This window comes from Olea europaea, chromosome 10 (assembly GCF_002742605.1).
Source record: "Olea europaea var. sylvestris chromosome 10, O_europaea_v1, whole genome shotgun sequence".
NCBI classification, from domain to species: Eukaryota; Viridiplantae; Streptophyta; class Magnoliopsida; order Lamiales; family Oleaceae; genus Olea; species Olea europaea.
In genome coordinates, this window is record NC_036246.1 from 23,006,623 (window position 1) to 23,028,601 (window position 21,979).

General features: G+C 35.3%; 2 protein-coding genes across 3 annotated transcripts; both read right to left on the reverse strand.

Annotated features, from left to right (window-relative positions):
- Nucleotides 1–8,710: 8,710 nt before the first annotated feature.
- LOC111401544 (transcription factor bHLH87-like) lies at nt 8,711–10,746 on the reverse strand. Its single transcript, XM_023029331.1, has 2 exons — nt 10,672–10,746; nt 8,711–10,485 (listed from the first exon to the last, which is right to left on the reverse strand). Exon 2 carries the CDS (start codon nt 10,179–10,181, stop codon nt 8,904–8,906), a length of 1,278 nt encoding a protein of 425 aa, XP_022885099.1. The 5' UTR covers nt 10,182–10,485; nt 10,672–10,746; the 3' UTR covers nt 8,711–8,903.
- Nucleotides 10,747–13,935: 3,189 nt separating this feature from the next.
- On the reverse strand, nt 13,936–19,152 carry LOC111401546. Of its 2 annotated transcripts, none has more exons than XM_023029332.1 (3): nt 18,630–19,152; nt 17,969–18,092; nt 13,936–14,548 (listed from the first exon to the last, which is right to left on the reverse strand). In XM_023029332.1, the coding sequence occupies exons 1-3, from the start codon at nt 18,756–18,758 to the stop codon at nt 14,463–14,465; spliced, it is 339 nt and encodes a 112-aa protein (XP_022885100.1). In that variant the 5' UTR covers nt 18,759–19,152; the 3' UTR covers nt 13,936–14,462. The 2 variants fall into 2 exon arrangements, with proteins under 2 accessions (XP_022885100.1, XP_022885101.1); XM_023029333.1 differs by lacking the exon at nt 13,936–14,548 and adding an exon at nt 14,562–16,135 and having other exon boundaries at nt 18,630–19,150.
- Between the last annotated feature and the right edge of the window lie 2,827 nt (nt 19,153–21,979).

Consider the following 21,979-nt stretch of genomic DNA (forward strand, 5'->3'; position numbering starts at 1 on the left):
ATTTTGATGATTTGATCTTGTGGTTGAAGTTAGAGAATTTTTGGATAGAGTAATTGATCTTCAAAACTTTGTTTTCTTGAATGAAAATAGGCTCAACACACTATAGAGTCGAAATTTGGCTTGTGTATTTATATAAAGTTTTTGAGGTTGTTTGGAATTGTAAAAAACTAGAAAAATTGTGAACTAGAGTTTCATCATGTAACTCGTCCATGCGAGAGGACAGTAGGCGACAAACAAGCGGTCATGTCACCGTTAAAATTGCTAGAGCAGTCTTCTTGGCATCCAATGAATGATTTTGCCTTATCTTGATTTTTTTGAGCTGATGTTGATTCCCTCCAAATACCCATTCCCCTGACAATCTTAACCTTAGTTTTGTCTATTAAAATAACTAGAATCCTTTAATATTTCGTGACAAAATCAATTATAGTGTACACAATAGACAAAATTTAGATCCTATCTTCCCCATGACTTAAAACCTCAACTGTATGTCACTTTCTTTGTCAATACTATTTCTTGAAATTCGACTCAAATACAAAGTATAAAAGTATGTTAAAACGGATAAAAATTAGCATGCATCAATTCAGATATATTTCATGCTAGCAACATCAATATATAATAATATTAATATTAAACAAAACACTCTTAATATTAAAATTACAAAACATCAAAACATAATGTCCAAATGCTAATACGAATCAAAGTACAAAAATAAATTGCTAAACAGCTACTCCCTACTTCTTCCTTGAATCCATATTTTCAACTATTCCCCCATTTTGTCATGAATAACGAAAGGGGTGAACTTCAATCAATAGCCTCCGTTGAGTCAGATCTATCTTTCTAGTGCCGTCGTATCCACTATATCTCAACTACAACAAATGTTGTCAATCAGAAGTGAATTAAAGTAATGTAATCCATCATAGGAGCCTACTACTCGATGGACGATCAACGATAACTGACCCACAATAGCAACTGATGAGTTAATAGGATTGTTACAAAAATATTCTTTGTTTAAAGTACTGCAAGTGCATGGTTCCTTAACAAGTAGTAAAATAGATTGTTGAGTCTGAATATCTATGACAACCCAGTTCTAAAGTTCGAGTGCCACTAAAACCGTATCTTGAACATCATATTTCACTTTCACAAGCTTGAAATTTATTTAAATAATATCATGAAATTATAAGAGTAAATATATAAAAAAATTTGACATTAACATAAAAGAAAATACTAATAGTTTAACAATCTTAATATCAAACCAATAATTAAATAAGTTCCGAAATAAATAAAAGTAAGCCTAGCAGGTTTCTTTCATTTGTCAATTCGCTAGCCCTCTCATGTCTTAATTATCACGAACCATTCATTTTTTGAAAGGGTATGAGAAGGGTGTGAGACAAATTCTCAATAAGCATCTACTTACGTGGATTAATATTTGAACAGAATTTAAGAAACTTCATACATACATACATTCATATTAAGACATGAAAATCTTTACCGAACATAGGTGGTATGAAATTTTCATGCAAAGCGCTACTATACTGTGGTCCAAACTTGGAACATAAATAAAGGACCTCATCATCAATGTTAAAAAAAATCTAGCGTATGCATATAATCCTATACAAATTCTTATACACTAATCATATATCTTGTGAAAATGATAAGAGAAATACGGGAACATATTTGAAACTTCAATTCTTGACCCAAGTACTAAAGAATATACTATATTTGTATCTGTGTGTAATTCACAGAGAAAAGAATGTACTTGAAAATGGAACGTATGATGCCTATAGGGCAACCATGCTTTGAGAGTTCTACTTCAATTGAACTTTGAATCTTAAAAGTGATAAAATCTTATCATCTCAACCATATTTCAGCTTATGTGGTTAGATAATGATTTTTAAAAAAAAAATCTAAAATTAAATAAAGTAGAGATAAAGCAAAATATTATCTTTATAATTTAATATCTCTCTCCCAAGTTACCTCTTCAACGGAGTGATTGTGCCATTGTACCTTTACTAAGGGGATCACCTTATTTTCAATGTTTGAAATTTTTTTATTAATGATTCTTATTGACACCTCCTCATAGTTAAAACCCCTTTGTAAAACAATGGACACCTACATGACTTGGATCAAGGACGTACTTTCAGAGCATTGTTATACGAAAGATGTCAAGCACAATTGAAAGTTCTAGGGGTAAAGCTGACTGATACGTAACATTTCCAATACGTTGCAAGATTTCAAATGGACTAATGAACCTTGGTCACAATTTTCCTTTGTTACCAAAACATAATACCCTCTTCATTGGTGCAACCTTGAGAAATACTTTGTCACCTACCAAAAATTCCAATTCCTTTCTTCTTCTATCGACATAACTCTTTTGTCTATTCTGGGCAATTTTCATACTTTCTCAAATTTTCTCAATAGCTAGCAATGTTTGTTCGATGATCTCTAGACCTAGAATCTTTCGCTCACCGACCTCATCCTAATGAACTGGTGATCTACACTTCCCCCTGTATAATGCCTTATATGGTGCCATACCAATAGAGACGTGATAGCTATTGTTGTATGCGAACTCAATCAAGAGTAATTATTTCTTCCAATGTCCTCTAAACTCGTGGATACATGTTTGAAACATATCTTCTAGTCTTTGAATCGTTCACCAAGACTAACCATCCGTCTAAGGGTGAAAAGTCGTACTAAATTTTAGCTTTGTTTCCATAGCTCGGTGTAGGCTTTTCCAAAAGTTCAATATTAACCTTGGATCTCTCTATGATACAATTTAAACAGGTACACCATGCAACCTTACTATATTTTTTGATCAGTAAATGTAAAATTGAATAGATCAAAACTCGTTTACATGTACAACGGGCATACCTAGGCAATCCAAGTTCAAGTAAGAAATATATGAACACCGGACATTCCCTAGTAATCCAAGATGAAGTAAGAAATATGTCATTCGAACTGGCAAGAAATGAGCGGATTTGGTGAGTCGATCTACAATGACCCAAATAGCCTCATTACCCCTTGTTGACTTTGGAAAACCAACCACAGAGTCCATCATTACATGAGCCATTTCCACTCCGGAACTTCTAACAGTTCAAGTAACCCAGATGGTCGTGTTCAACTTTTATTTTTTGAATATTAACACCTTTCGACATACTTAGCTATATCCCTCTTCACTTCTTTCCACCAAGATACTTCTTTAAGGTCTCGGTACATCTATGTACCTCCTAGACGTACTGAGTAAGGAGTGGAGTGAGCCTATTCTAATTACTCACAAGCGTCCTTGATAATACAAGATCTTGTCCTTATCTATGGTGAAATCCTTTTGCTTCTATATATCAATCTCCAACTTAATGAATCCAAACGACTGATCGACTTTTGGTTATCCTTAATCCTGTCACGGAGTGTTGATCAAATCGAAAATACTATCATCTGAGCAATAGCACTTGATGGTGTTGTGACCACTTCAAGGTTAAATCTCTCAAACTTTTCCATAATTGCTCTTATATGGTCAAGCTTCCATTTTACTTGTCACTTTATGACTCAAGGCATATACTACAACATTTCCCTTCCATGGGTTATAGTGAATGTTGCAACTCTTCTCTGTCTCATGTTCAACTTCTTCTGACTGAAAATCTATTTGAGACTCTTGTGGTTTGTATATATGTCACACTTATTTCCATAAAAGTAGTGCTTTCAAATTTTTAATGCATGGGCTACCACAGCAAGTTCTACGTCGTGCGTAGGGTAGTTTTGCTCACGTGATTTCAATTGTCTTGATGTGTAAGTGACCATTTTATCGTGTTGTATCAAGACACATCTTATTCCCTGATTAGAGGCATCAGGTATAGTTAATGCTAGAGCATTTACTAGCTTCTGTTCCAATTCTTCAAAACTCTGCTCACATTTCTCTATCCAATCAAACATTGCACCCTTACATGTTAATTGTGTTAGTGGTTCTACTATCTTGAAAAATCCTTCAATAAATCGTCTATAGTATCCTACCAAGTCCAAAAAGCTACAAATTTCTCTTACATTGGTTGGCCTCGACTAATTTAATATTATCTCCACTTTGCTTGGATCAACCTCTATGCCTCAGGTTGTGACAACATGTCCAATGACCGTGTCAATCGAAACTCACATTTCCTAAACTTGGCATAAAGTTTTTCCTTCTTTAGGACTCCGAGTACTATCCTTAAGTGCTCTTCGTGCTCCTTTTTAGTTTTTGAATATATCAAGATATCTTCGATGACCACAATAATAAATCGATCAAAGTACTCATGGAAGACATGATTCATCAATTCCATAAAGATTCTTGGAGCTTAAGCCAAATGGCATAACTAAAAACTCATAATGTCCATATCGAATTCTAAAGGTTGTCTTCAAGATTTCACCCCCATTGATTCTTAATTAATGATAATTAGATCTCAAGTCAATCTTGGAGAGCACTACTACCCCCTGAAATTGATCAAACAAGTCATCTATCTTAGGGAAGGAATACTTTCTTAATGTTAATTTATTCAATTCCCTATAATCAATGCATATCCTCATTAAGCCATCCTCCTTAACAAACAACACCAGCGTTCTCCATGGTAAAACACTAGGCCGGATAAATCCTTTTTCTAATAATTCTTCTATATGTGCTTTTAGTGCCTGCAACTCTTTCAGTGTCATCCTATAAAGAGCCTTAGATATGGGTTTAGAGCCGAGAGTGAGATCGATTGTGAGCTCTACCTCTCATTCTAGCGGTATGCCAGGCAATTAGAAATTTCTGGATACTCATTTACCACTCTAACATCATTAATTGTCAATTCATTATTTTATTCATTTTCTATCATCGACATTAGTATTCCTATTCTGTCTTTCTATTGTAAGATCCGTTGTGATTTCATCGTAGAAATAATGTGGGGTAGGGGTCCATTCCTTGTTATAGATAAACGAATTTCCTCTTCTCCTGGTCTTAGAAAGACCACTTTTTTTTCAAAGCAAATTTTTTTTACGTGGTTCTTAGATAGCCAGTCCATCCCAAGAGTCACATCAAATTCGTTCATGTCTATCACATACAACTCCATTTCCAATGATCTACCATCCTTGCCATTTCAACAACGTTATCAGTGTTCAACTTATTCTTTAAAGGGGTTAGACACTACTAAGGAAAAATGTGAAGATTCAGGGATATAAAGAATTGAGTTGCGCAATAATTTGTCAATATATAAGCTAATAAGTCAGATATAAGGATATTATCTGCTAAATTATTTTGATCTTGATCTTCTTCCTACTCCGTCATTGCAAAGATCCTTGCTTGTCCTCTGGGTGTATATTCCTGCTGCTGTTGTGTGTTGCCCTATTTATACTGCATATTCTCTTATTTATTTTGGACATTATCATGTTTCTGCTATCCATTTCCAAGTTGTTGGTTCTTAGGGCAAAGCATGGCGATGTGTCCTTATTCTGCACATCGAAAACATACATTTGTTTCCAAAAGACAAGCTCCTTGATGGCGCTTCTAGCACTTGCAATAAAGTGGAAAGCTCTTATTGTCATCTTGAGACGGATCTCTTTTACCCTTCTTTGGAAAGTTCTGATTTTCTTTGCCTTTATTATCCACTTTCGTTTCTCCAACTGCCCATACTGCTGCTTATTATCTCCACTAGCATGCCCTCTGAAATCTACAAACTGTGCTTTTGCTAGTATCTCATGGCAAGTTCCCAGTTCAAGCACTACCACAGCCAATCTTAGATCATCCGTCTATCCCTGTTCGAAATGTCTTGCCTTCTTCTCCTCCATGTCCATAAAAAGTATGGACCTAATGAGACAAATCTTCACCTATTCTCATATTCAATTAATGACATCCCTATGTCAATGTAAGAAACTCTGTTTTCTTTTAATTTTGGACACTTATGGGATAATACTTCTTCAAAAAGATTCCTTGAACTCATTCTATGTCTAAACATGACTGCGAACCCTTGACCTTCAGGTAGACTCCCACAAATGTCCAGCAACTTTCTGCAACATAAATGTTACACATTTTTCCTTTATGGGATCCAGAGTGAATGAGTTCAACGATTCTTTCTATGCTTACCAATTAGTCCTTTGGTTCCAAAGGGCCTATGTTGCTACCAAACGTCGAAGGATGCTATTTCCTGAATTGCTTTACAATCGCAGTAGTAATTATAGTATCTGCTACCATTTCTTCAGATGACTGAGGTTGTCGTGGCATAGGTGGTGACGTCGGATATAGTAGTTTGAGTACGAGTTTGCATCGTGGCCAGAAATTACTAGGCAATTGTGAGTCGATTGCAATAGGTTGAGGCCATTGAGGTTATTCATTCCTATTTTTGTTCTTCTAGCTCAATAAATGGCGTTTTTGAAAGACGAATAAACATATAATTATAATACCTAATTCAAGCATTCAAGACATGGAGAATGTCGTAGCGAGGTAGTGACTTGAAACCATTTAATTTTTATTTCAAGAATAATAACTTGATTTGATTTTTATTTTCATTTTCATTTAAGCCACTGCTTCTCATTCTGATTTTGGTTCTTCCACAAAAATTTTGTTCCAACAAAGTCTTTGTTGCCAATTTCATTTTTGTCCCTTCTGTCTTTTTTTTTTTATCTCCCCTGTTTTTCCCTGTAAAACAAATATCGAATTCCCCATAATGTATTTTTTTTTTTTTTTAATCAGTGTTAAAAGAATTGATAGGTCTATTCGACCTAAAAAACTGATAACCAACTCAGTTACATTCGAGAATAGAAAACTTTACAACATTAACGACCTGGTCAAGCTAAAATCGATTTTACCAAATTTTTATAAATTATTTGTTAATTTTTTTGGACCACGTTTAACTTTCTCGCACGACTCCTTGTATCGATTTTCTAAACAAGACGTAATATATTTAAACTATAATTCCATGACACTAATATCATAACTTTCATTCTAAGATATAACAATTAGAGAGAACATTCAATTTCCTTTATTGCCAAAAATGAATGAGCTGTGACTCTATGTAATAAAAGCAAGTTGCAGACTGACGACTTCGTTTAATTAACTATATATTGATCTAAAAACAATGGGAATACAAGAAAGTAGATAGCCACCACTTGACAACTACCAATAATACATCACAATATCACAACCGTTTATCTTCGAAGTCAAAAATCTTATTCGTGTGAAGGCGAAATTCTATTCGGTTGCAATTTTGTTTCTTTGAAGGGAAGGCTAAATTGAAGGTGTAAATAAATTATTTTGTTGTCAAAAAATATATTTAGAACGACGAATAATTGGTGAGGAATTCAAAATGTAGAAATATAGAACGTGTAATTGTTCTGGTTAATTCAAGCTAATCAAGTTAAAAGCATGCTAGGTGTATAACATTCTTTACACTTTATTTGACAGTCCTCTCACATTACACAGGTGGATCCCGCGATCAAAATAATTGCAGGACCACTCATGTGAGTGGGCTGTCAAAAAAAGTGTTGATCAAGTTATGAAATGGAATCATAACCCTATGGATGGTAGCCTTGTCAAACATGCAACACAAGACACCACGTACTTCAAGTTTCAAGAAGACGACATAATTGCTTATTTGTTAGAACAAGTTATTCTTGTCTCTCTGTATTCCTCGAAATCTTACTTTGAATCTTTCAAATTATTGATACTCGATCTAAATTATGTTATATCCATTTCGGATTATACGATGTAAAATGGGATATTTTGTCATCCCTTCTCTCCTTGTATATAAAAAGACAAACGTACGCACGTACATGTGGCCTTGGGTTTAGAAAACTTAAAAAAGGGTGACTGCCAAAAAAGAAGAATAAACATGTGCTTAGCAATAAGGTTTATGGGTGAATTTCAAGGACCACGCTCGGATTGAATCAAGGAGACAGGACCACTGTCTAATTTGCACTACTATTAAGAGAATGTTTCTTGCATTGGTTACTCAACTAACTTAATTAATTATAATTAATTTCTCTCTTAAGGCCTCCAAGAAAACTTAATTAGTAGCTTAACAAATAAATTACTCAAGTTGACAGTCTAAAGTTTTCATACTGGAGCTGAAAATAATTTATCTAAAGTTTTTATTCTAAGTACAACATACACCCTCGAATCCAGTTTGTAATAGCCCGTCTTAATTGAAATTGGACAATAATCTTTCTTTTCCTCGTTCTACTGAAATTTTGCATCGATAAGACGACGTAGTTGTGACTTGCTTCTGATATTTGGTTTCATATATATTATTATGACTTTTGGTAGTACGAAATTATATGGGTTTTTAATTCATAACAATTGTAATATTTTTAAAATTACAAATATAGTAAATTCCTGTGTATTTCTAATCCATTAATCCTGAATTATTCATAATCTTCTCGTCTATGTATTATATTCATATGAATATGTATTCTTGTTTTATGTAACGTGACGAAGATAGACGAAGAAACTGGTCCATATGCCAGACAAAAAAAAAAAATACCCAAGGCATACCTAGTAAATTCTTTTCTCAAAATTGACATCTTGTTAGAGGAACTCATTCTTAATTTGTCCCTTTGATCAAAGTAAACGTGGAAGAAAAGGCTAAGTAAGCAATTAAACTAAACGAGCTGGTGGAGGAATAATTGTATGCCACTTTTCTGTTCTTGCATAGTGGGTATAATGATGACAATAATAAATAAAAGATGATAAAAATAAGTGAAAAACTGATCACAGAAATAAGCAATAATCATGGCTACATCATGATATGAATCTTGTAGTTTGAGGCCATAAAGATTAATGATTTTCAAAGTTACATCATGATGAGCTAATGATGATTACTATCATTACAAAGATTAGATTTTTGGGACAAATTATATGGTTAACATCAGAACATGATATCTAGATCATGGAGGGGGAAAAAATGAAAATCTCAACTTCTTGATTGGTGGATTGGATTAGGGTTTTGCAGAGAGAACTGATTTTGCATGGCAAATGGAGGATTGAATGTGTAGAAAGCAGTATTTGTAACTGTAGGGAAATTGGCAGTAGTGTCAATCTTCTGGCCAAATGCTTCAAGTGCTTTAATTTGTGATCTGAGGAACTTGAGATAATTTGCAGCTTCATCAAGCATTGATGCAGTGTCCATTTTGCTACCCCCTGGGACCAGTCTTTGCAAAACCCTAATTCTTTCACTTATCCTTTCCCTTCTTTGTCTTGCAGCAACAGTTTGTGGGTCATTTGATATTCTTACATTCTTTCTTTTGGGCTTCTCAACCGCCTCGGCGCCAAAACTCACTGGCCTGAAGGCTGCAGCTCGATAAATCATCTCTTTCATTTGCTCTATAGCTTCTGAATCAGGTTCATCCATGGAGGATGCATATGAGGTAGGCTGCTGGAAGTTTATGTTTGATGAACTTGAATGGTTATCTGATCTGGGCTTCTTGGATTTTGGGGGATTAGTCGAATAATTTGACTGATGAAAATCAAGATTTTGGTACTGTAGTCCATTTGGTACAGTCAGTTGACTTTCTGATCTGCTTCTCTTGTAGGGATTGGGCTTATTAGCACCTGAAGACTTCGATTGAGTGACATATTCATGGGTCGAAACTTGTGATATTGTTTTATTGGTGCAATGTTTTACAGTGGATGAAGATGTGCCGTTTGATTTTATCATGGGGGCGCTTGAATTTGGATTCCATAATGCTTTGCAATCAGAGGAAAACATGGAAATCCCATCATCTTCAACTGATGTGTCTGTCTGGCTGTTTGTTGCTGATAACAAGCAATCAATTGATTCAAGAGAGTCCAGGTTCGAAATTCCAGCCTCGATTTCTTGAAGACCACCAAAAACTTGTCCATTTTCTAGGCTGAATTCTGCATTCAGGCAATTTTCTGGATTAATCACTGCAGAATTAGGCCTATTAACTTGAGAAGAACTCATTTGGCCATTAATAGTGACTCCACGACTTGTCGATTTTGGAGCCATTGTCGACATATTCCAGTTTGAAAGACCCAACTGCTGAATCATCTCAGTTTTCTGGAGCTGTTGATCAACTGGACTGAAAATATAGTCTGAAATGTTCATCTTCCCATCATTCCCATAGGAACAGCCGTTCGATTCGGAAATGATCAAGCTTTCTTCAATTTCCCGTTGATTTCTCCATGAAACAGAAGTATTTGTGAAATCACTCCATTCAAAATTATCCATTTATTTCTTGTGCAGTACCAGAAATTAAGGCAATCAATAAAGCTCTTCAAACCTGAAAAACCACAATCCATATGAATTTGAACTACACAAAACGCAGAGTTCTATCTTTATTACCAGTCTAATGTATTAAGATGAAGGGAAAAAATAATTAGTAACTCGAACGCATACGGATCGGAAATTGGAATCAAGATGCAGCAAGTAGGCTTTGAACTTCAGAATATTGATAAGTTGAGAAAAATGCTTTTGTAACCTTCAAATACAATCCAGTGACAGCTATAACCACTGCTTAATGAGAAACTGCAACCTTCAAGAAAACAGCCACTTGCAGACGTCAGTTTAGCTACTAAACTTTGTCCAAAAGCAAAATTCCACGTAACTGAGGAAAAAAACAACTAAGGTAAAAGTCCAAAAACCCTGTAATATTAAATGAATTAATACAGAAACATTAACTATAGTAGATAGTTACCGATGACAAGAGCTTTGGAAATACCATGAGCTGCTACGGAGGGCTAAAGTTCTTGAAATTCTTCGTGAAATTTGGTGGTTGGAAGACCTGGTTTATATGAAGAAAATGAGAAAAGGTTTATAAATATATATATTCTTCGATGCATACAGCAATTGATACTGAGAGTACTTATATTAAATAAGTAAAAATGAATGAATAAGGTAATACAATATTCTTTTCTTATGTTTTGACAGTTGACAGGAGATGCAAATGGTTTTGAAAAGATAAGGTTTATGGTCAGTTTGGTGGGGCTGTAAGAAGTGTTTGCTTTTTCTGCATAACAAGGGCATGAGATTTCAGAGAAGCCACTTTGAAGATTAATTTATTATAAGTCGGTTTTCAAAGAATCAATTAAATATAATCAATTTTAAAAAAACAAAGGTCTGACCTCCTTTTGGCTGCTCAGCCCATTTCATGCGCTCTGTAAAGTTTCAGAAAACTGCAAATTAAGCATTTTTGAGCAGCTACTTTACTAAAAGATTTCTTTTAATCATAGTTTTAACTTTTAATCATAATCATAATCATTTTTGTGCTCAAGTACTTAACCTTTTTACTTTTCACTTTGTAGTCTACTTTTGATGTTAAAATACACACAAATAAATGCATTGAATCTTTCTGCTCGGTAAAAATTTGATATTTTATGTCCATAGACTGCAAATTCTCTAATCTTTTTCATACATGTTGAGTTCAAATGTGCACGATATTTACTGGAGTCGAGTTTGACACATACGTGTAGATATACATGTATCTATGGCAATTATTGGTGGATATTAAAGATTGAAAAGCTGGATTGATTATAAGTATGTGTAACATGCATGGAGTAAATAAAACAGAAAATCTCTCACGATCTGCAGATGTAATTTTTCTTAGGATGAAACATAATATATATGTGTAACATGTTATGTATAGAAATAGAGGGGGATTTTGGAATTAAAAAGGATGTTGGCAGACAAGAAAAAAGAGTCAGAAGGGAAGATTAAGCACTTGCAACTTTCTCCTAGGATTTTGTCTTTCACATCTCAACCCATTATTTCTCCAGTTTTTTTTTTTTTTTTTTCCTTCTTCACATTACTCTCTCTCTCTCTCTCTCTCTCTCACACACACACACACACACACACAGAGTCGAGCATCTGGTTTCTGAGGCTTCTTCACATGCATCCCATCACTACAGGTCAGTGAATGGGTTCCCAGGCTATGCAAATCTGAGCTTAAAAAGTTCACTTATTCTTGATTGAAATTAAAAATAAGTTACTTATTTAACACAAATGTAAAAAAGATAAGAAAAGCTATCAAAATATGTTACTTTTATTATATAAATTAATAGTTTTTTTTAGCTACAATCTCTTCACATTTTGTTAATATATAACTATTTTGATGCTGGTATAATATTGAATGGATATGGTAATATATGTAGGCCACAATAAAAAATAAAAAAGATAGAGAAACTAATGAATAAAAGCAAGTACCAAGATTATGATCTGCCTCTCTGTTCATACCACAAATTTAAAATGAAAAATTGCATAAATAAAGGCTTATTGATTTATGTATCTTTTTATTTTAGTACAATGAAGATTTGACAGTGGGACTGTAGTATGATTACTAGTTTTTTATTTCTGAAAAATAGGTAAGTTCGGTGGTCTATATAAAAATAAATAGTCCCCAGTGCAGCTTCAAGTTTATTTTCAAAAATTAAACTCGCATAATAATAATTAATTATGAATATAAAATTATACAATTACACGAGAACTCTTTTACTCGTGTCAATTGAAGCATGCATGAAATAGTAAAATCCTTCTGTTTTTTTCCTATGCAACCGAGCGATTTTTCTTATTGAACTGTTCACCTAATGTAAAAAAAAATTTGAAACGATGTTATAAGATTTTAGAATTAATAATCATTATCTAAATAGACTAAAGCCTGTTGACCTAGATATCATATTGTTTTGTGGCTCTATTAGATCAGATTGTATTCAAGTAATTTTTATTAAAAAAATAAAAACTGATACGGAAAATTCATTTTCAAAATCTTTCTAATTCGTGTCAAATTCCACATTTTGAATTGAGTTTTACTGGGTTATAGCCCAGTTTATAAAGATTCTTATCTGATGAGTATCATTGAAAATCATAATAGTTCGAAAATGAAGTCCATAACATAGAGATGGTTAACTGCTAAAAAAATCGTATATTGTTTTTAACAAACTACGATCCCTTTTGCGAGGAAGCACCAATTCTTCAAGGCTATTTTGTTGAGTTTCTTAGAAATAAATTCATAGAGACGCAACCTAGTACTTTTTCCTTTGACTCTTTGAGTAATTTCCCAAGCAATATTGTAAATTTGAATAATAATTATAAAATAGGAAAATTTGAAGCTTGAATTTAATTGGGCTACACTAGTAGTCGGCCCACAGGCCCACTGAAGACAGTGGTCCATTCACATCTGAATGTCAAAATCCAATAATAAATGCCTCTGTTCATTACCCGCGCTATTCCCGCTAATGGGGCGTGGATTGTCGGCTTTTAGCTGTCAGAATTTTCCAGTCGGCTCGGCTTAGCAGTTCACTAATGGAATGGAACCCCTCCAATTATTAGATCCAGATGGCTTACACGTGAACTCAACGCTCTTATTCATACGTGGCGTTATATTATTGGCTAATCACTCAATCCGATACGGTGATACTCGCACACCAAATCAAGAATTGGGACCGTCTATCTTGATTAATCAGTTGACATTTTCAATTATTTGAAATTTTTATTTCAAGAGATCAAATCCCAGTTCAACTGTTATTCTTCCAACTTCCCCTCAAACAGAGAGAATGTAAAAGTTTTCAATCCATACATTGCATAATTGTAACAAAAATTTGCTGGACAGTGTCCCAGAATTCCAAGACGCCAGTCGTAGCTGATGGAATAGGAGTAAGAACTAGTTAGCCCAAGTCCCTTGCTTGGAAGAACTATCGTGCTTTCAGTTGTACTGAGACTATCCCCACGCTAGGCTTAGGAATTGAAAAGGAAGTATCACCTACCAGTCACGATCTTCCCAATATTGGACCAAATTCATATAGCAGATTAAAGAGAGAAGTGAGTAAATAAAAAACTCATTATTCATCTTATATGGAGTTTGATACAGTTAAATTTTACAATAAAGAACATTAAACATTTCAAGAACATTAACGTTTATTTAGTACATCTGTGACAATGTCATGCAAGTTTCACAATGCTAACACTAGTACTAGACATACTACAATAATTGTGGACATATTAGGTATTGTCCTATATAGATATGTTGACGGAGCAAGTGTACACTTAGCAAGTAACCAGACTCGATCGAGTATAATTGAGTCCAAGATTATAATTCAAGATTAGATACGCTATCCCAAAACATATTTGACCAATTGTCTTTCGGGTCCTAAAAGGTCCATGACAAGTCTTAAATCTCCCTCACAATGGGGAAGTAGGGGCAACCAGCGAAGAATTTAAAGCAACACTGGACATGAAAGCAATAAAGGTCCTTGAATGCAGCAGATCACAGCAAAATAGGTGTACAAGTGCATGCACGGTGAATTTGTCAAACAGAATGGGCTATGGCAAGAGGACCCCTCAACCGGCCAAAAAACAGATTGTGGGGACTTGTCCTGTCCCTGCCAGGATGCCTAGTCACTATCGTTGCATTTTCTAGAAGCAGCAGTTCACATCCTGTTCAGTACGAATCCCATAATTCCCAACGGCTATGATTTTGACCCCTCTTCTAAGTGTAGTGTATTCAGCGGACTAAATAATTCATAAGTAATAACACTGCTCAGTCGAACTTTGCGTTCCCATGTGAGAGCTCGTGGTTCGGGGCAGGGGCTGCTCTAAATAGAGACCTGCATTCAGAGGCAAGCCCCATAAAGATTGACAAACATGATTGTTATCCCATTTCTAAGCACAGAATGGAACCCAAGAAAAGTTGGTTTCTCATCATTTTTCACCTCAACATGGTTTCAAAGGTACTAAGATAACAGAACTGATCTCCTACCCACGGTGAACATGAGTTATGTTGCCTACCACCAATGTGGCAACACCACATATTGTCACATTGACAGTGGACAATATGACTCATACTCATCTACCGTGGGCAAGAAATCAATTCTAACTAAGAAAAACTTAATGTACAAACTCCAAGTTAAACTAAACTGAGTGTTCCAAGTTCACTAGAATGTATCAAAGAGCACAAGATATCTAAAGCAAAACGGGCACCTAATCGATGCAAAATTGCATTTTAAAGAAATTTCTCTTCATGCATGTTGAAGAAGGAATAAAGATTATCCAATTCAGGGATGCAGCCATTTCTGGAACCAAAGTCAGTTGTATAATATCAAGCCTGTGATGCTAATAGATCTAGAATGAATGGTGGTTATTTTTATTCAACAAGACAATGTAGTTCGAACTTCGAATAAGACAAATATCCATATGCAGTTGTATGCTCAAGTCATGAGCAGAGGAGACAATTGTGTTCTCTATAGAAAGAAACAAATTTTAGAACCCAAATCATATGTCAATGGTTTCTCTAAAAACATATTTTATCAAGCGAAAGGCAAATATCAAGGAAATAAACATTTATTGTAATATGTATGCATCTAACGAAATAAACAAGTATGGTGATAAAACCACAAAACAGTGCTAGTAAGTTCAATATCCTGACACGACCACATGACCTCAGTCCAGCCAGAGTAGAAGTTGGCAAATCTGTGTATTTATCTTCATCCATGCATAAACATCAGCAATAAATAGCATCACAAGCTGTAACTGCCACAAGAAAAGAGGACTGAGCTACACTGCCCACGGGGATGACCGCAGGCATGTCCGCACACACACAACACAGGAGGATCGGATTTTAAATTCAGGTGGGACTCACCTCAGCATGTGAGGGTGCGGTCACCCATTGTGTCAACCATGCGGGTCATTTGGCAAAATCCAAGAAAAGATCACTTAATTTTTCATGAACATGACACATAAGCAGAGTTTCACTGCTCTAACAGGCTAGCATCTCTATATAGAGGATATAGTCATTTCTAGGCATCTTAATAGTTCTGTATTCATGAAACCTTCTAGTGTCACTATAACTGGCCAAAACCCATATCTAAACCTTTTTATGAAGTTACCATGAGCCCTATATCATTTGAAAGCTAAAAATACATGTCAAATAAGATTAAAATAACCCGCTGAATCTCACTCTCAATCGAATGACAAATACCATTTGGAAGCTATAAATACAAGTCAAATAAGATTGAAATAACCCACTCAGCACTCATTCAACATCAAGACTGAAAAGCTAACTTGCGAACAAGAATAATTTCACTGAACTTCCGAACCATAGCATCCACTGCATATACAAGTTTATGGGTAACAATAGGAGAATTTCTCGTCCGAAAGTAATCTTCTGACATGCTTCAGAGATCTGACAAAACAAGCTTCAAACAGAAAACTAAACAAGATTACAGAAGTCAAAGACATAGTTCAATACACAAAAGAATCCTCAACTTTCAGTCGAACAAGAAAGTTTCCTCATCATGTTTACCCATGGCAACCTAATTCAATTCAAATACAAGCGCCCTCATTTCAAACCGTTGAAATGATAGATTAAAGATAAGTTTTTAACAAAAATAATAATATTTCCCAAAAAACTGATGAAACTCTCTTAGGAAACTCATTGACTGACTGGACTGAATTATATTTTCATTAGGAAATTGGCATTTAAGACAATTGTCCCAAGGAATCCCTTTTCACGAATTACTGTGTTTATCTGAGTGATCCAAGGACCAAGAAAATTTCTATTTTGCTTATCCCGATTCCGATGAGCCTAAACCCCACGATTTTGGCTTAGTTGGCCGTGAATGCTCGACTTATTAATTTATTCAATAAACTACTAGAAACTCATGTAGTCCATGTCATATTCTGGGTTGGAACAATGAACATTTGAAAATTATTTGATTCTTATCTTTCAAAGAATTTTCAAGATACATCGGAATCATTATTTGACCAATTTTCCTAAATCATTACTTATAGGACTTAATGATTCCTAATAGCATATTCATCTTTTTAACTATATGTAGTTGGAGCATTCATTTGATTTGGTAATCAAAATAATAACGAATAAAAAAGTAATGATTTGTCTGTCTATTTACTACCAATCTATGGTAGAAGAGAAGTTCCATCATAATAATTATTTATTTCAGTTTAGAGTTTTTCTTTTTGAAAAAAAGGGGATGACAAGAAGGCATTGGAGCAACAATTTGGAATTTTTTTTTTATTTTTCCTTTCATACATTCAGAATTCAAATAAAATTGAATAAAAGATTAAGTACTTGTTTGATATCCTTTAAAATTTTAATACATTTTTCTCTCTTTTATTTTCAACCACATTTTTTAATAAAATAATATTATACGTAAATCAAATAATTTTCCTTCATTTTCAACCACACATTCAACCAAAAAATACTATTCCATGATACATTTTACCGAAATTTCTCTTTATAATAGATGTCAAACAAGGGCTAAGAAGTTTCAAATTTTCTTCTAAGTGATAAAAGAAAGAAGAACTCGTNAAATTTCTCTTTATAATAGATGTCAAACAAGGGCTAAGAAGTTTCAAATTTTCTTCTAAGTGATAAAAGAAAGAAGAACTCGTAGGACTAATAAAACAAAGAATAACTCATAAAATCAACCCTAAGGATTTTGAGACGTTAGACAATAAATTTTTATGAGGCTTTAAACATAATTTTTTTACAAGTGTAGAAAAATAGCATATTATATTTTAAATGTAGACATTGTAGCATAATATTCAGCCAAAATTATATCCCTACAGGAGAAAATATTGTCGGTGTAAATAATAATTTTCAGGAATTATTAATTGGGAAAACTTGAGTTGAAACTTGTAATAACCTCTACAGTGCTAGTAATATACAAATCAAAGTAGGACATATCTTACCCCATGACTACTTCTAAATAACTTGTTCTTAATCTTAAAGTGTTATGAGTATGTCTTCAATTGTTAAACTGTGTCGTTTTGCTATTGACTGGGTCGTGTCATAGGTTGTATCTTAGTGGGTAGTTATTTCATTTTGTTATGGGTCAATTGTTTATTTTCGTAAGTAATGGGCTATGCCCCCACGTCGTGTAACAGGTCATTGTTCGTGGCCTACTTATACTATTTCAACTCAATAAAAAGATCATCATCAGTTTAATCAAATTTACAGATTACAGGAGGCCTGGTAACCTCCAATTATCATCCATTTATTTACTTACTGTTACGTATAATTTTGGGAAATAACAGTGGTATCAGAGCTAGGTTTCTGGCACCATGGCTAATTGTGCTCGCCACGCTCAATTGGCTGATGATATCGCAACCCTCAAAGGAGAGAACAACAACCTGCGTGAAGAGCAAAGAACGGCAAAAGGACATGTTAGCTGTAGTTCTTCAGCAAACCAGTAATTTGGCTTCTAGCTATGAACATTTGGCAGCAAATCAGAATTCAGGAAAAGGGTCTTCTAATTCTAAGGTCAATAACAATCCTTTGTTTGAAGGGAATGGGGGCATTCAAGCTAGATCTTTAAGACTGGATTTCCCTAAATTTGATGGTACTAATCCAGAGGAATGGACTCAAAAAGCACAACAGTTTTTTGAATATTATAGAACCCCAAATGACCAAAGATTACAAATAGCATTATTTCACATGGAAGGTAAAACACTCTCATGGTGTAGCTAGCTGAAGGATTTAAGCCCAGTCCAATCCTGGGATGACTTTGTTTCAGCCCTAGTAGTGAGATTTGGACCCTCAGCCTACGAGGATCCTGTTGGGGAATTCGCTAAACTTAAAAAAACTGGTACTGTTGAAACATATCAAACACAATTTGAAATGCTATCTAACAAAATAAGTGGCTTATCTGAAGAGTTTAGAATCAGTACCTTTTTGAGTGGGCTAACAGATGACTTGAGAATCACTGTGACTATGTTTAAACCTTTCACTCTATCATCTGCTTTTGGCTTGGCAAGGTTACAGGAAGAGGAGGTATTAAGGCGTGTCAAAGGCAACATAAATAAATTCCCTACCTACCCAACCACCAACTCACATTACCCATCTAGACTCCCGACGCCAGCCCCTACACTTAGACTGCCAGCCCCACCAAATAAAACCAACCAGAAACATCAACCTTTCAACAATCCAAAAGGAACCAATTTCCCCATAAAGAGAGTCAATCCCACTCAAATGCAGGAAAGGAAAGAAAAGGGACTATGCTGGTTTTGTGATGAAAAATACCACCCAGGACATAGATGTAATAAACCTAAAATACCTTTTGGAAGGGATGGAATGAGAAGAAAAGGACAACGTGGGTGCTGAAGGGGAGGAGGAATGCTTGGTTGTGATTGGAACCAATGAATGAGAGGTTGGGGAGTTGCTAAGAATATCCCTACATGCTATAGCTGGATCATTAACCCCAAAAACCATGAGGTTGTTTGATGAAATAAATCATCACAAAGTTCTGGTTTTGATTGATATAGGAAGCACATATAGTTTTATAGATCCATATGTAACAAGGAAGGCTAATCTGTCAAAAAAAGAAAGGCACTTAATAGTTCAGGTGGCTAATGGTGCCACTCTTCCTTGCCTTGGTCAATGTAAGGCTGTCTCTCTTACGTTACAAGATCATAAGTTTATGGCTAATTTATATATGTTGAATCTTGGAGGATGTGATGTAGTTGTGGGGGTTGATTGGTTAAGTGGGTTAGGATCTATTTTATGGAATTTCTCTAATTTAACCATGAAGTTTCAGTATAGAGGTCAAGCAGTCCAGTTGCAGGGGATTCAGAGACTAGTGAACAATATTGTGGAGGAAGATCCTACTGTTGAACCTATGGAGGGATCGGTGAGAGAAATTTGGTTGCAAATCATGGATGGTAATAATGGTAAAGGCAGAATAACACAACCAACAAAGGTACAGAAAATTCTGGACAATTCTAAAAAGGTCTTTGCCGAGCCTATTGGGTTGCCACCTCCCAGGAATTTTGATCACAAAATTAAAGTATTGGAAGGAACTAAACCCATTTGTGTTAGGCCCTACAACTACCCTTATTACCAAAAGGAAGAGATAGAGAAGCTGGTAGCTGAGTTACTAAAGAATGGCAGCATAAGAAGCAGTCAAAGTCTATATTCTTCTCCGGTGCTACTTGTGAGAAAAGCTTATGGGAGTTGGCAAATGTGTGTGGATTATCGTGCACTCAACAAGGAGACCATAAAAGATAAGTATCCTATTCCAAACATTGATGAGTTGCTTGATGAGCTAGGGGGAGTTGATGTGTTTTCTAAATTAGATTTGAAATCAAGATATCATCAGATACGCATGAATCCTGATGACATCCCCAAAACTGCCTTCCAGACACATAAGGGGCATTATGAGTTTTTAGTAATGCCCTTTGTGCTTACTAATGCACCATCTACATTTCAAGGGGTGATGAATGAAGTATTTAGACCCTATTTGAGGAAGTTTTTGCTCATGTTTTTTTATGATATCTTAGTCTATAGCAAGTCTATGCAGGAGCATGTACAACATAACACAAGAGTCTTGGAGTTATTATAAGCTAACAAGTTTTTTGCAAAGCTGTCAAAGTGTGTTTTTGGAATTAAAGAGGTGGAGTACTTGGGACACATTATCTCAAAGGAAGGAGTTAAATTAGGTCCTCAAAAGCTGGTTGCAATACAAGAATGGCCAACTCCTAAGAACCTTAAGGCACTAAGAGGTTTTTTAGGACTCACAGGATATTACAAGAAATTTGTCAAGGGGTATGGAGCAATAACAGCCCCACTAACAGCTTTTGTAAAGAAAAACTCTTTTTCTTGGAATGATCAAGCACAGGGAGCATTTGAGAGACTTAAGGAGGCGATGGTAAGGCCACCAATGCTCAGCTTACCTAATTTTATTAAAACTTTTGTAGTGGAATGTGATGCATCAGGGGAAGCATTGGGAGCTGTTTTAATGCAAGAGGGGCAACCAATAGCATATTTTAGCCAGTCTTTAAAAGGGTGGAATCTGAACCTTTCCACTTATGAAAAGGAATTATTGGCACTAGTGATGGCAGTGAGGAAATAGAGACACTACCTGTTGGGACAGTCCTTCAAGGTACATACTGACCAGAAGGCACTCGAATACTTGCTGAAACAAAGGGTAGGGACCCTCTCACAACAAAAATAGGTCTTTAAATTGCTTGGGTATGACTTCATGGTGGAATATAGAAGTGGCAAGAGTAATGCAGCAGCTGATGCCTTATCTCGGGTGCAATACTTAGAACCCCAAGACCCAAACAGAGACCAAATACTAATCCCAACCACAAACCAAACCACACAAAAAAAATCGAATTATCCAAAACCAAGCCATCAGCATTTTACAAGCTCAGTGGATAGAAGAGTTGAAGAAGGCTTACCTTCAGGACCCCATGTTGCAGAAGTTGATAAGCCACTACCATCATGGAGAATTGGACCTAACTCATTACCAACTCTGAAATGAGTTACTCTTTTACGAGAATAGACTACATCTCGATCATTGGTTCCCTTCCAGCAGCAAATCCTGCACTAGTTCCACGTCAGTCCATTAGGGGGCCACACAAGTGTATTAAAGACCCACACAATAACAAAAAAGGAATTTTATTGGCCTGGTTTGCAAAATGATGTCATAACACATGTCAAGGCATGTGATGTATACTAGAGGAATAAAGTAAAAGCCCTCCACCCTATGGGGTTGCTTCAGCCTTTACCGATACCTAGCAAAAACTAGGAAGATATCAGCATAGATTTCATTGAGGGTCTACCCCCCTCAGGAGAAAAGACAATGACCCTTGTGGTGGTGGATAGGCTAAGTAAGTATTCTCATTTTATGCCTATTAATCATCCATACACAGCACTAACGGTGGCTAGAGTTTTTATGGATAATGTTTTCAAATTACACGGGCTACCACAAACAATTTTTAGTGATCGAGATCCTGTGTTTACAAGCAATTTTTGGAAGGAACTATTAAGGTTATGTGGAATAGATTTATTACTTAGCACAGCCTATCATCCTCGAACGGATGGCCAAACAAAGGCCATGAATAAAGTGCTTGAATGCTACCTCCAATGTTTTTCAAGTGACAAATCGAAAGATTGGGCAAAGTGGTTACCTTTAGCTGAGTATTCCTATAATACCTCAGTACATACATCCATGAAGGTAACACCTTTTGAAGCTATTTATGGTCAGCTACCACCTCGAATGTTACCATATGAGGTA

Bases quoted from the DNA above. Each gene is read 5' to 3' on its own strand.
- LOC111401544 (XM_023029331.1), bottom strand. From the start codon at position 10,181: ATGGATAATTTTGAATGGAGTGATTTCACAAATACTTCTGTTTCATGG.
- LOC111401546 (XM_023029332.1), bottom strand. From the start codon at position 18,758: ATGTTGCCTTTGACACGCCTTAATACCTCCTCTTCCTGTAACCTTGCC. The intron at 18,093-18,629 runs GTACTGATTCTA...CTCTTCACGCAG, and splicing joins CTGTTAGCCCACTCAAAAAG to GTTGTTGTTCTCTCCTTTGA. The intron at 14,549-17,968 runs GTAAGTAAATAA...CTCTGAATGCAG, and splicing joins TCCCAAAATTATACGTAACA to GTCTCTATTTAGAGCAGCCC.